This window comes from Pungitius pungitius, chromosome 14 (assembly GCF_949316345.1).
Source record: "Pungitius pungitius chromosome 14, fPunPun2.1, whole genome shotgun sequence".
Lineage (NCBI taxonomy): Eukaryota > Metazoa > Chordata > Actinopteri > Perciformes > Gasterosteidae > Pungitius > Pungitius pungitius.
Genome location: NC_084913.1, coordinates 9,129,656 through 9,144,264, shown reverse-complemented (window position 1 = coordinate 9,144,264; position 14,609 = coordinate 9,129,656). Strand labels below are relative to the sequence as shown.

General features: G+C 45.3%; 1 protein-coding gene across 3 annotated transcripts in view; it reads left to right on the top strand.

Moving 5' to 3' along the window:
* The window catches only part of pacrg (PARK2 co-regulated), a 106,345-nt gene that overhangs the window by 16,231 nt on the left and 75,505 nt on the right, over nt 1-14,609 (top strand). For all 3 annotated transcript variants that reach the window (XM_037486785.2, XM_037486784.2, XM_037486787.2), the window contains exon 2: nt 2,376-2,513. In XM_037486785.2, coding sequence (XP_037342682.2) covers nt 2,376-2,513 — 138 coding nt within the window. The remainder of the gene's footprint in view (nt 1-2,375; nt 2,514-14,609) is intronic.

Here is a 14,609-nt window from a genome sequence, read left to right as displayed (position 1 = left end):
ATGCGTGCTCACACATACAAGACAGAATATAGGGACGTCTAGGCTCACAATGTGGACGCTGTGCGCTCGTGGTCTACCCAGTCCATGAGTTTATGTGGTTGAAGTTCAAAGCATAGGGAACCAGTTTTCGTTTGTGCTATTACCTTGGGATTTGGTGAAAAGGATGTTTTTAACCAGCAGGAGCTTTTGCCCAAAATGCCATCAATGGCAGAACAGGAGCAGATCGATCGTTGGATTGGCATCAGGAGGCCAGCAGCTGTTAATCTTTCTCCAGGGCTATTCATGTTACAGTTCTCCTTAAGCTGCATGGAAAAAGGGGGCTGAGATGGGCTTTATTTGTGTGCCTGCAGCCACAAGGAAAGGTGCTAGAGTGCAACCATTTATATGTACCTCTCTGGTTGCTGATGCGCGTGGCCTAAAAGTGATGACGATTGTAGAGAAAGCAGGGAAATTGCTGTTAAATTTGGAACCCCTCAACTGAGGGCTCAGGCCATAAAAGTGACTGCAGCGTCATCATTCCTACCCATAAAAGCTACTCAGCCAGTCAATGCAGTCTGAGTTCATTCTCTCTTTGCCGCCCAGTCTGAGCTAATTTTAGCCTCCCTGTGCAGCGCAGCTCAACCGCCGCCGTAGCTACCTGGATATGAGGGCTTTGTCACTCCTGCAGGCTGCAGCAGCACTGATCTTGACAGCTTTACAGCTTCCTGTTTCCACAGCTGGTTAAGGTTGCAAAAACAACTCCTGCAGTGGACAGAATGCACAGGGTGGAGCTAGGAAAGACAAACAGACAAAAATAGTGATGACTTTATATGAAACAACAGAAGACATTGCATTTGTGTTTTAATTGCTGGCACTTAAAGTTGTGTAGTTCTACAAAACGAGTTTTCTTTACTGTAGGATTGCATTCTAAAATTACACAGGACTTAAAAGACCATAGCAGGCCTGCATATATCATTTGTTGTGATGGATTTAGGCTTGTACAGTAGGTGCTGAAATATGCGTTTTCTTGTGCTTTACATGCATTGTTAGTCACACACATTTTTCTAAGACCTTCTACTGCAGGTATTCAAATCTGTGCCTATCAATTCAGCATAATATTATTCGGCAATCACTGGCATGGTAAACAAATGTTCCAAACAGATTCATTTGAAAAGACTGCGCAGCAATCCCACGGTGCATTAGGGCTGTTAAAATGCAGTGAGTGCTCTGGGACACTCACTCAGAGCCGCTCATAATAGTTCCTCATTTCTTCTCGTTTCTCTTGAGCCTAGCCATGACACCAGCTACACTCCCATCACGTGTGTAACTTAAACATTATTCCATGTTGCGTCATTCCTTGGGGGACGGTGTTAACCGATCTGCATTTTGTGGTTTGGGCTTTTGTCTAGGAATTATGCAACAAACAGGCAACACCAGCGAATGATGTAACATTGAAAAGAAACTAATAGTCTGAAACTCTTTCCAACAGCTCAAGTTGCACAGCGGTCTTAGGCAGCACTGCCAAAGATAACGCATCCCAGTCCCGCTCTGCGCTCCCTGTGGGCTGCTGTGGCAAAATTTTGTCTCTCAGTGGGTGGTAATCTGAGGATTAATGACAGCAACACATCTGCCAGTCATGTGGCAGCGCCACACAGATGGCAGGGGATGCGCGCAGGAGACGCAGGCAGGGAGGCGATTGGCTCCAACACTCTGTCATTCGTCCACTACAAATGTTGCAAAGCTCTTATGTTTTCAATCAAATCCATGTGTATTCCTCAAGTACATGAGTGGCTCCCACTTGAGTAGCCTCAAAGGGTCTTCAGTGAAAGGGTTCTGTCACCTCCTTGATGGAGTGTGTTTCTTTGCAGGTATTTTCAGGTAATTGGTCCTTTTGAGGCTCCTAAATGACGTGTCATGTTGTAAGACCTATTGCTACCTCTCAACATGTGTTCCCTTTTTTCATATATTAAAATATTCACGCCCTACCAGCACCAACAACCATCACAACAATAGCCGCAGCCACCCTGGTTGATGTTAAAGGATTCTCATTGGTTGTCAGTGGCGCTATAATAGCACGTGGAAGTAGAGAAAAGATGATCCTAACAAGGCCTAATGCAGTGCCTCTGGCTACAGGGCCAGCACACACACACACACGCACACAGGCCCTCGCTAGCTGTGTTTTGCCTTCCTTAGAGGAGCAGAGGAGCAGGCACATGTGTCTCCTTGAATTACTTTTCCGAGGAGGCAGTTGGAGTGATTCTATTCTTGTAGAAGAAAAAGTAGTCAATTGTGATTTCCTAAAACAACACGTTGACGCGCTGTGTGCGTCTCATTCTGTTTATTCTACAGTTTTGCTCCTGTCTCCTCATTGTCTTTTCCTCTATTCGTCTGACCAGGTGGCGTATCCGCCCCCGTCAGCGGGGGCTTTTCGTGAGCGCCCTTCCAAACCAACCAACTTTCGCAAGTTGTACGAGAGCAGGGACATCCCGATCCAAATGGAGTATCACCCCAGAGGCAATACTATCCGATGGAAGGTAGGAGGAAGGATTGACGGATGTTTATGGGTTTTCTCAGGCCGTTAACAAAAGAGTTGGGGTGCTAAGTTTGTGTCGCAATGGCAATAAGGTCACTCATAACACAAGAAAAGCCCTTCTGGAGCATATATAAAGCCACAGCTTATTTAAAAGCTTGCATAGAAACAAAACATCAATCAAGCCATGAAGAAACTAATTGTTTAATTTACAATCTTACAACACAACTGTTTTGTGCTCATTTTCCCTGTACACAAGCGACTGTTTGAACCCACCCTTGCTGTCAAGCAGCTTTGGTGATTTTTAAGAGTCAATAGGCTGTGCTATGCTGTGAAAACACCATTTATCGTCATCATTATCAGCTCAGCTGAAGGTGATGAGGAGAGTTTCTCACATGTTCACAGATCCAATGTGCTCTGTTATCCTGTAGGAGGCAGTGTAGTTTGCTCACTAGTGGCTTCCACCTGTCTCACAGCACCAATCACAGAACTCATCAATCACAAAATCAAAACAAACAGACTAATTGTACGTGCCTTTTTTGTGTACTTTTCTCTCTTCCTGTGTGTGACGTCTCTATGTTTGTGTGTTTCAACACACACACCTTCACAGAGGCACAGAGGCGCTGGCAAAGTGTGTGTGTGTGGGGGTCGACTGCATTCTTCTAATCACCATGTTGCTTACTTTTTGCCCCCACTATGCTGTTAGCCACTTCATAACTTGCCAACCAATTCTTGATGGCATTTATTCATAGTAAGCAACGATGAATTAATCACACAAATTATACCCTTCTCCTCCCTTTTATCCTACTTCAAAGAGAGAAGGAAAGGTAAGTGGGTGTGCATTCATGCCAGAGAGTTGTCTGTCTTCAGGTGAAAACACTGTAAAAAGCTCTCTTTGTATGAATTATTTATGTAAAATGTTTAAATGAATCTTTGCACCAAAAATAATGGATTTCCTTTGTGCTCTGCCCAGGAGAAAGCACTCAGCAAATGGGATGTTATGTAGGAACCGTTGCTCTCATCTCCAACGCAGCTTTTATGCTTATTGATTTCCCCCCAATGCCTACACACGTGATAGTCATTTTTAAAGAATTTCTACAAAATAAGAGTTCATTGCTTCCTTGATATTCCACTGAGAAGTTTTTTCACGAAACACCTTGGGTTTCAGTTGAGGGGATTTACATTTTTGCATGTACGAATGGTTTTTCAGTCAGATTAGTCTTCATCAGTAATCCGTTTTTTTTTTTTTTTTTTACCAAGTTACGTCAAAGTGGCACTTGGTCTGCACATCTGTTACGTGGGTTTAAATCTGCGTGCAGTGTAACGGATAGTGTAGCCGCGATCGGAGTAAGTGGAGGGGGGCGGCGGGCGTGTTTGCACTGAGCTGCCCCCGGGGCTCAGGTTCAAGACGGCAGCTACGGATCAATCCCGGTCCGAGAGCTCAGCCCCCGAGCAAATAAAAAGTCAGAAGAAAACTAAGAAAGGGAGTCTTTCGGAAAGCAAAAAAAAAATGGCGAGTTGATTTTAGTTTGTGGGCTGAGCACTCAGGCAAACAGAGTGTGAATGTGTGTGTGTGTGTGTGTGTGTGTATGTTTGAATGTTGGTATTGATGGATCTGTGAATTGAGGTCAGAAGTTCAGCCTTCCCTCCAAAGATGCCGTTTCTACATGTTTCACATTGCAAAGCAGCAAACAGCCAATGTGGCCTTGAAATACACAAACAGGCCTGATTGAATGTGATTACTGTGCACTGTTGCACCTGCACCCCCCGGTGCAAGAGTACCAACACCCAGATTAGACCATTGCAGATAAATAAAATGAATGAAATCACTGATTTTCCGAGTGTGTTATGTTACTTTAAAAAAAAAAGGGAATTCTTTGATTGCAAGAATACATTGATATGCTATGCGCAATACGCAAAGTATGTTCTGAGTTACATGAACTTATTTATTGCTTGCGTCCGCCATCACCTGAAAAACACATGTGTGTTTGGATACAGCGTTGGCGAAGCAGTCTCATTATCGTTGTTTTGTTTTGAAAGGCAATGGGTAGAGGAAAGAACTCGGTGTTTTGAGAGGGATATGTGCCTGTCCATTGGAGGGTTTTATTCAAAGCAACCAGCAGAAGAAGAAGATGCTGAGTGACACAGAGTTATGATTAGACAGTTATTCTACTCTGTGTGACTGTTCGAGGCGCAACGGGTCATAACGGTCCGGATCGTATGAGGGATAAGTGTCATTCCAATTGATCTGAAGCTGGCTTAGGCCCCCAAACAAACAAATTAGTCATTACTACTACTACTAAAGCCATTAGTAGTTTTAATGATGTATTATAAGCTGCTTAGAGTATGGACAGGTCACGGCTCCAACGCTACGCTCCATATCTATTTCTGTTTTTGTGAAAACATCTCCTTCAAACAACTGGATGTATTCCAGTATCTCACATACACTACATTTTACGAGATCACATTTAATAATGTACATTACATATAATTTACTGTATACTCGCCCGATACTCAATTTCCCCCAAACACACCCTGAACTGCTCGTAATGCATCTGGTAAGGAAAACTGTGTCATTAAGGTTCACGGATCAGCCGGTGTATGTGCCTGCTGGGGTGTGTGTGGTTCTATAGTGTGTCGTGTATCTTATAGGTAATGTGGCTCCGCAGAGGTAAAAAAAGCCTCAACTGTAATGGCGCGCTCAGGTAAAAGCCCTACACGTATGGGCAACATGTGCGGCAGAAAGATAAGAGAGACGGACGAGTTAGTTCCTATCCATGTGTGTTTGTGTGCACAAGGTTGTGTATTTTTGTGCGTGCGTTTGGCCCCTGCCATGACTTACAGGCCGAAGGCCTGAAACAGCACACACACACACACACACACACACACACACACACATAGAGAGGGACTCAGCAATCAGGAGACATGGCAGCCGCTTGGCTCTCACTTATAATGGATGAGTTGCGGTCTTTCCTGTGCTCCCTGTGGGGCTTGGTTCGACCCCTCCCATCTCTCCCCTCTGCTGTTCACCACGGGCTTGCAGCCAAACATGGTGCACAGATGCACACGCCTCACATGTATTACAAACCTCCTAAACAGACTTGTTTATTTCCTCTCATTGATCGCTTGTGCTTTATCTTGTCCCTTGATCTGCTGTTCGGCTCTTTGTTTTCTGCACACTCCAGGTTGTTGTTTTGTCCTCTTTATAAATCCTGCCTGTCTGTTTCTGCAGCCCCCCCCCCTTCCATGTCCCCGGCCGCCTTCGCCTGGCTCATGTACTTTATCTATTCCCCTTTGTCCTTTTACAGCGTCTGTCTGGGGGCAAAACGGAAAAGCCATTTCATAAAAATATCAATGCAAACCTGATTTCCTCCCACTGTCCCCCACCACGGCACGGCAACCTCAGTCTTGCAGAAGGGACGCAGAGATGGGGGGGAGGGGGGGGGACAATCAATTAATCTGATCAAGCGCTTTAGGAAATGGAGAACGTAAGCGCTCCTAGGGGACGGATATCCATCTCCTTGGGATGATTGAATTACGCACCGAGTGAGAGTTGGAGAGGAAGGGGGAGGGCTGGAGAAATGAGGTGGTAAGGGTGACCGAGGATGAGGGAGCCTGTGCTTGAGAAAGGCAGTGGGAGTGTGTGCTCCATGCGAGAGAGTGAAAGATGGGGGAAGCCGAAAATGGAATGGAGCGAGTGCGAGAGCCCAAGAGTGGGGTGACGGAGAGACGGGGTCATTGCAGATGCAGCAACGGCCCCCACCCCTCTACCAACCACTTACATGTGTCAGACCGTGCTCTTGACAAATGTGTCATTTATTTAACAGCAGCAGTCTCACAGTACACTATACATATGGACCAGGAATATGGAGGAAAACGATAGCGGTGGTGTCTTGCCTCTAAATGTAATTTGTTGTAGTATCACAGACCCCCGGTGTATGATTGATGAGTGCCCGCTGTAGCGTTCTGCTACCTCCTGAAGCTCCATAAAGATATTAGACAGTAACCCATCCAGGAACAGACACTGTAGCCAGCCAAAGGTGCAGCGGCATAATGCTTTAGCAACAGCTGTTGCCTCAGTGAGTGAGCTCTTCGATTTACTCGCGAGCCGCACAATATGGTGCAAGACATTGCTTGAGCACTACTCCTTTCAAAGCCACACTCCTGCAGGAAAATTACCTTTTCTTCTACTTTCTGTTGGATGCATACCGAACCCTCTCCTCTACTCTATGTGGAAGATTTCTTATCTGCTGTGAGCACTAGAGCTTTGTCGGGGAACCTTTGAATAGACAGAATAAAATGGGGTTAACCATGCGTTTTCACCAGCTCCCTGGCTGAAAGCTGGATACTCTGGGGGGAATAGCTCTGTGTCATAAGGAAAGAGATGAAACACAATAAGAGGAAAGAATATGAACAAGCCCCCCTGGGCTTTCACTGAGAGGAGAGAAAGAAGGAGGGAGTTTAGATTAGAGAAGTGGAAAAAGCACCAGGCATTCTCTCTGACAAAAAAAAAAAAGAAAAGAGATGAGAGGACAGAGGAAGAGTAGAGGAAGGAAAAGGCCGCCAACGTACAACACTGGCTAACCATCAAGGCCTGTACGGGCTCCCTCCCTGGAGGGACAGGATTGCAAAGCGACTGCCAGGAGGGCTCTCGAGGAGGTGCACCACAGTCACGTTGTGACTGCAGGAACGGAGGTGCTGCTGCAGCAGAGGGGCGCAGATTTTGAACCGCTGCACCGCCCGCCGCCCACAGCCATCTATCAAACGCAGACCAGCGCCACGCGGGGCTGATGGTGCTTGTTTGGCCTGTGGGCTCTTCTTCGCTTGCTGTGGTAAGAGACCATTTTTAATTTTGGTGGGAGAATGAGATATCAAAGCAGACTATTATTTCTTAAATCCCGTCTACAGGGTCAGGAACGAGACACTGCGCCTAAAGGGGCTCAGACCTGTATCCTACTTAATTCGGTATTTTTTCATGATCTCCACTTCCAGCAACAGTGACCTTCATCTAATAAAGCTTCCGCACACACCGCCATTAACTGGCAGATCATTTCTTCTCGTCTGGCAGCTCATGGTGACACTTTAGATGTGAGGAAAAAAAAGGAGCTTCTCTTTCTCGGTAGTGATCTTTGGAACGAAGTCTCTCAGAATGACACCCTCTGCCTCTCTCCCACTGTGACGTCCTCTCCCCGTCCCGTAGCTCACATCATCCCTCTGGAAACCCTGTTGATCTCAGCTCCACTGCTGCTCACCAAAGCCTCCCGCTCCTCCAACCACGGCAGCAAACCCTCACGCAGCTGGCAGATGATTACTTAAACAACTGCACGCAGTCTCTCACAGGTTGACACGGGACCGTGACTCCTTGTCGGCAGATGGCAAAAGCCGCGGATAGCTGAGGGTTAAGAAGGTAGAGCGAAATGATAGATTACATCACAAGAGAGGCAGTGGGAAGGTGATTGTGGAAGGGGCAGGGTGGCCACCAAATTAGACAGAGACAGAAGACAAGACAGAGAGGGACACGGCTCGTCTGCCAATGCTACAAATCACGTCCCTGAATGCAGCACCAGTGCTGTCACCCCCCCCCCCCCCCCCCTCCGACAAAAGAAGTCAGAGATCTATTGATTGGCACTTGGATTTGCTCGCAGGCTCCAGCTCAAAATGGAGCCTTTAATTAACTTAATGGACCGGCTGCAGCTGCGTGTGAGCCAATGAGGGAGGAATAGAACTAGATAGATAGATCGAGGCGGTGAAGAACAAGTGGGGTTAACAGCAGACCCCGCCTACCATCAGTCACGACGGGCAGGACGAGCTCAAGGATGGAGAGCGAGGAGGTTGGAGAGAGCGGAGCGCGGCGCCGTCGCCCCACTCGGATGAATACGATTTTCATTGGTCATTATCTCCCTGGAGCCCCATCAAACCCCTTCATGCCGTGCTCTCAGTCAGCGATCCCGCGCAAAATGTGAACTCCCTGCCAGTCAGAGTCCTGGTCTTGCACACTGCTGCCCGCTGTCCTCCAACCAGACTCCTTCTCTTCCTCCCTCCGTCTCTCCATCCCTTCTCCTCCCCTATGCACCGTTCTCATTTCTGTCCACTCATCCATTCTGTCAAAGGTTAATTGGCTTGGAAATGATTCGATTCATTCTGGCCGTTAATGCTGTTATCATGCTTTTGTTCCCCCAAAAAAAGAGAAAGAAAAACTACCCCCCACATGCACTTTAGTCTAATTTAAAATAAAGAAGAAGAAGAAGAAAAAAAGAAATCCAATTTAATCTTTTTTTTCTTCTTTCTAACTCAGGTTCAGGCCTGTCCCCACAAGTCTTTTCCTTTAAATTATGGTAGAATTTCATTACCTTGAAAGCTTTTCTTCCCCCTCCCTCAGCTCCCCTCCCTGTCTCCAATACTTTGAATGGATCAGGACTAATGTCTTTCTTGTAACCTCAAGGTCGCAATATTTGGATCGGTGGAAGCGCTTAAGGGCCCCTGTGATTAATGCACTGTACAGAGTACCTTGGAAAAATGCGGTGGCTGATGGCTGTACAGAGTGATCAGTTTAGCTATCGCACACACACACACACACACATCCACTGGAGGTAGCTGCACATAGAGGTGCCCCCGTCAATGCCCTTGATGTGGATCATAGGACGCATTCAAATTCAAATAGGGTTACCAGGAGGCCCGAGCTCTATTCCCCCTGACGGTGCCACACAGTCCTCCCCCCAGCAAGACGTTTCTTGCCTTTCTCGCTCCAGTATGTCACATGTTTACTTACACACGCTTTGTTGGTCACTTTCCTCAGAGCTGCTTCCAGGATGACGGATCCTCGTCGGAGCGCATCGTTCTTTCCTGTCTCAAAGGTCCAATTTCCCCCGGAGTGCTTTACCAACAACAATTTCAATTTTCATTTACCTGTTAGCATGCAAAGTCAGAGAACCAATTAGATTACCACTAAATGTCAAAGATGCTGCTCTGGTATCTACACTAAAACAGCCACCGTCTGATGACTTCTGCGGTCTTGATGTGTGTTTTTCGGCTGACACAGCTGGGAGGTCTGATAAAGATGTGATTTCCTCCTTTTTCGTGGCCACTCTGTGGAGGTCCTCGCGGTGGCTGACGTGCATGCTCTCCACGCCCTGTTCATCAGGGACACGGAGGCCTCTGTATTGAAGTTGTTTGCAGAGCTGCAGATGCTATCTCCGCGTTTTAATTATTTACATTCGGTTCCACAAATCTGATCAATAGTTAATTGAGTCAGCATGAACAGTTTGAGGGGGGGAAAAAACTAAATCTTATTTCCTCTCGCACTCTCAAATACAGTAAAATGATCTTATGTTATGTTGTTAAAGACAAAAGGAGAAAAGAGCCTGTAAGAAAACAAGACAGTTTCATGCTCCATGCTGTAGTCTAGACAATTCATCCTTTTTAAGGTAGCAATAACTCTAAATGCCAACATATTAAGGGAGTGGAAGTCATGGCTATTGTCCTGATTGAAGTGCCATTTAAAAAGGCAGGTGGCTAAATAGAATAAACTACAGAGAGGTGTCTGAAGTCTTTGGACTGCTTTTATCAAAGCACGGACAGAACAAATAATGAGAAATAAGATTTAGAAGTGCATGGTAGAAGTATAGATAACAGGTTTTTTCTTGTAGTGTGGCTAAGTGAAAACATTTTTGCACATTATCATAATATCGTATTGTAAATAAACTGCTCTGCCATCTGAACAAAAGAATTTACCTTTGAAAATCAACGTATTCAATAGCTTGCCTATTTGTTCAGACTCAACTGTAGGAAAATGCTCTAGGCAGTAGTAATTTGAACTTCTTAAACTGAGCCATTATTTTATAAGATATAAAATATTCTATATAGAGATATATATATATATATATATATATATATATATATATATAAGATTCTGGATTATAACCTTGTAGTGCAAGTAAAGCAGAATTTGAGAAAAAAACAACAACAACCCAGACCATGATTTTGCCAAAGATGGGGAGTACTCTAGTAGGCCAGCACACATGTCACCAATAGAACTTCCAAAGCATTGCCCCTGTATTACATGCAGCTTAGAAATGTGCAGTTTTTCTCAGAATGCAGCTGTATGTGCTCAGCACTGCTGGCCTACAGGAGGACCTTGGTGCGGCTAATGTATCAAATGATCCCCTGAAATAAATAAAATCACCTGAAAATCCTACATCACCTTGATTGCACCAAATCAACAGCATATCAATGAGTAACACGGACATGGTTGACAATAATATTTGACTTTGTGATTCTTTTAGGATTGTAGAATTTGCAATAAGTAATAGTTAGAAATGAGTGCACTGATCTTGGTAAAGAAAAGTATCAAGGCCTCCACTTTTCTGACAGGCAGAGAGGGGAGGTGATGAAGCATACCCTGTGTCTTTGTATGTGTGTGTGTGTGTGTGTGTGCGTAAATGTGTGCTCTCGAGTCCGTGTTAATGATTGAGTGACAGGAAAGTGATTAAGGTATGTAGTAGCAGGTCCATTTTAGTAATCTCAGACCAGGGGAGGAACCGTATGCGCCTGGATCCAGCCGTTAATGCTGCGGGGCCCATAATGCAAGAGGAGAAATTCATCTCATTGTTTCTGTGGCCATTGAGCGGTTTGAGCGGCGCGTGCGCCATTGTTTCCTGACAAATGTGTCGATGACTAATCTGCCCGGGTGTTCGACCACCACACCTTGTATCGGCTTTGGCGTTTCCTTATCTAGCTTCTGTTTCCAGCCTGTCACTGATAAGAGCAAAGCAAGGTTTGTGTGTGTGTGTGTGTGTGTGTGTCTGTAGCTGTAACAATTAGACAAAGGGAAAGTGCGGTTTATAAACATTATGTATCGAGTATTTGAGCAAAAGAAGACAGAAGAAAGAAATTGGGCATGTTTAAGAGGTCTCTGTGGTGACCCCCCCCCCCCCCCCCCCTTTCTCTGTTTTGTACTAGGTAGCCTTGTTTTGCGTGAGCAGATTAACAGCATCTCCCTTTTGTCGTCTTCCACCTCGCCCAGAAGCTTATATGCAGTCTTGAGAGTAGAAATTCAATGCATCGGGAGCATCCATCCATCCGCAATCATCTCTAGGGTGCTTACTTTTGTTTTGTGCGCGTGTTCCTAACAAAGTGCGTGTACACACAGCACCACTCTATATTTCTCGTTGGAAGGCTCGGCAAATTGTGTTCAGATGGATGACAATGGAAGAGGCGAGGAGTGCGGTGCCAGCCGTAACTCCACCTTCGATCTGAGTCTGACCTGACCCAGCAGTATTGCTAGATCTGACTTGTTACATGACGGGCGCTCTGGCTCACCTCGCCTCTCGCTGAGAGAACCTCTGGCCGCAATCTGGGTGTCTTTGTCAGCTCAGAGCAGCCGGGCGCCCAGAATCGCTGAGGTGGTGGATTCTCCTCTCCTCCCTCACTTAATCTCTACCCCCTCCCTTCTTCCTTACCAGCATCCACAAATCAGCATTTCTTTTTTTTTTCTTTTTTTACTTCCATGGCACCACCCATTCACACCTCTCCCTTGAGCAGAGGCTTTCTCTACACCAGGGGACTGCAGTCTAGAGACGGGAATCCCCTAGATCATTCCCTTATTGGCAATTAGCAGCACACGCTGTGACCTGACGCAGACAGACTGAAAGGAGAAAAAAAAAAGGAATGGATGAAAAGTATGACAAGACAGAGTAAGGGAAGGATGAGAAAGAAAGAATAAAACATGCACACACAAGGGGTTGATTAAGTGGTCTTTTAAATGCGCGAGTGGGTAGCGATTCAGCAGCTCTTTAGTCTCGGGAGAACCTGTCTCAATTACCCTAACGAGTCCGAGTGACTCTGGCTTTCTAAGAAGGTTACGGGTGGCCGGGATCCTTGCAAGGCCGTACAGAAGGCGCTGTGTTCTGGGGGGAGCAAGGGCACCAACGGGTGTGTATGGGAGACATGCCCTGCGAAGTTAAATGGAGCGTGCCAAGTTCCCAATGAGCCACTGTTAGCTGGCTGATTGACACACTGTGACCTCACACTGTGCACATCACTTTCTCATCTGGGCTGTCAGGGAGAGGCAGTTAACCCCCAAGCTGCCCTGAACCTTGGCCTTCGCTAAACCAATACAAATCTGCAATAAAGGCGTAGCATGGGAAATGCACATGTCACAATATGAAGGCCTACCTCTTTTCCATTCCTGCCTGGTAAAAGCTTAATGAAATCATTTAGCGTTTGTGTCCAGGAAACCCCTAGTGTGGTTAACTGTAATTCAAAATCTGTGTGACGGTTTTGACCTATCCTAATTTTTCCAATACAACATAGTTGGCTAGATAAGTAATAGAACCAGCCTATGAGAAAAGTTCATATATATCTATATAGATATATATGAACCTTTCCCTCAACAATTGCACAACCAAACATGCTTCAAACTGCACTGTTGGGGAAGGTGTCGTCATTGACAATATTGTGTATCCAGTGTTCCCCTTCACATGACATTCTATTAGCATTTCAACACACAGCTACTCAACGCACAGTGGCCTCGAAGGAATACATGCCAGTGTAAGGCAGAAGAGTTACAGTGTCTTATTCATTCAACCCATCTCCATATTTACTAGTACACATCAAGCCCCCATATGTACAACCCAGAAACACAGCTCCCTCGTTTTTTGGTCTAATCATTTAGCATCTATTTTGTTTATTAATAAAGGACAATGCATTTGTTTTACATTAAATGACACGATAGGTGAAATAAGGTCTTTGGTATTCACCACTGAAGAGAGTTCAGTTTTTTGTCCGGCGACATAAGATGAAAATATCCTACTTATTTTTGCTAGTGCCTAATTTAGACTACATAATGTCCTTAAGCGAGCCTAGTGTTGGTGACATGGAGTCATGTGACCGTAATTTAGTTGGTGCACAGCCTAACATTAGCTTTTTGCAACGTGGCTGTTTCAAGGTGATTCGTTGGGGAAGTTTTATACGTCATCCTTATGGTCGGACTTTAGTTCATGCCAACGTCTCAAAGACATAAGAGAAAATCCTTTGTTTCCATGAAATGTTCTGTGGGTATTCATAGGCCCTAGAGAGGATGAATGGGGTGTTTGCCATTCATTTTTCACTTTTCTTCATGTGCAACTGTATCTTCCCTCGCACATAGCACAGTGGACATCGTGCAATGTTTTATTATGTAAAATAATAGACTAATTGTTTTGAAATGCCTTGTTCACGTTCTTGGCTCAACGATTAGTTCAGTTAACGGTTCAATCTTCCCAACTTTCAACTTGACAACTCAGCCATTGTTGTTTCCCGGCATTTTGTAAAAAAGCTGTTATGGTGGGGCCGATAACTGGGGACAATAACTGATAGCCATGTCACCTCTCACTTTCAATTTCTGCAAAACCGCTGAAATCATCAGTCACTCTTTCTGGGCCACTGAGTGAAATATGGCTCATAAGCCTTGGAAATGTTTGAAATTGAGAAAGCACATTGTCACACAATGCCTTTTGTCTCAAATCTCCACCCTCTGCTCCTTCTTCCCTCTACACTCTCCGTCATTCAGAGGAAATGGTTTTCATTTAGGTACTCCTAATGCCCTCTCATAATGGCTCTATGTGATAGAAGTTATTTATGTCAGCGAATATTTTTAATCCGTCAGTCTGGAGGAAGGGGGAATCTTCCCATGAAATGTCCTTTTTAAAAGGCTGCCCGTTGCCATGGACAACCAGAATGCTCCTCCACTCTCTAAAGTAAATAAAAAAAAAAAGTTGTAGGCCAAGGACAGAGATGATTTAGTTCCTTGCCATTAAGTAAGGGTTTTGAATTGCAATACAGCTGGTAGAGCTTGGCTTTAGGTGTGAGAATGTCAATAGCAAAGAGTGCTGCGTCTCCCTTGTCTGCCCTGACGGGAGACCAACGACCAGCAAGGCTGCCATTTGTCTTCCTGAGTGAGTTTTCTAATAACCGTAATAGCTTTGGCAATAAATTACCACCGGCCCGTCACAGAGAACATAGTGCAGCATTTAAATCGAACAAAGAGCACCCACTACCCCTCCCGGCTTTCTCTTTATTTTTATTTTTTTATTAGTAACTCACTCATTCCCCTGAGGAGCAC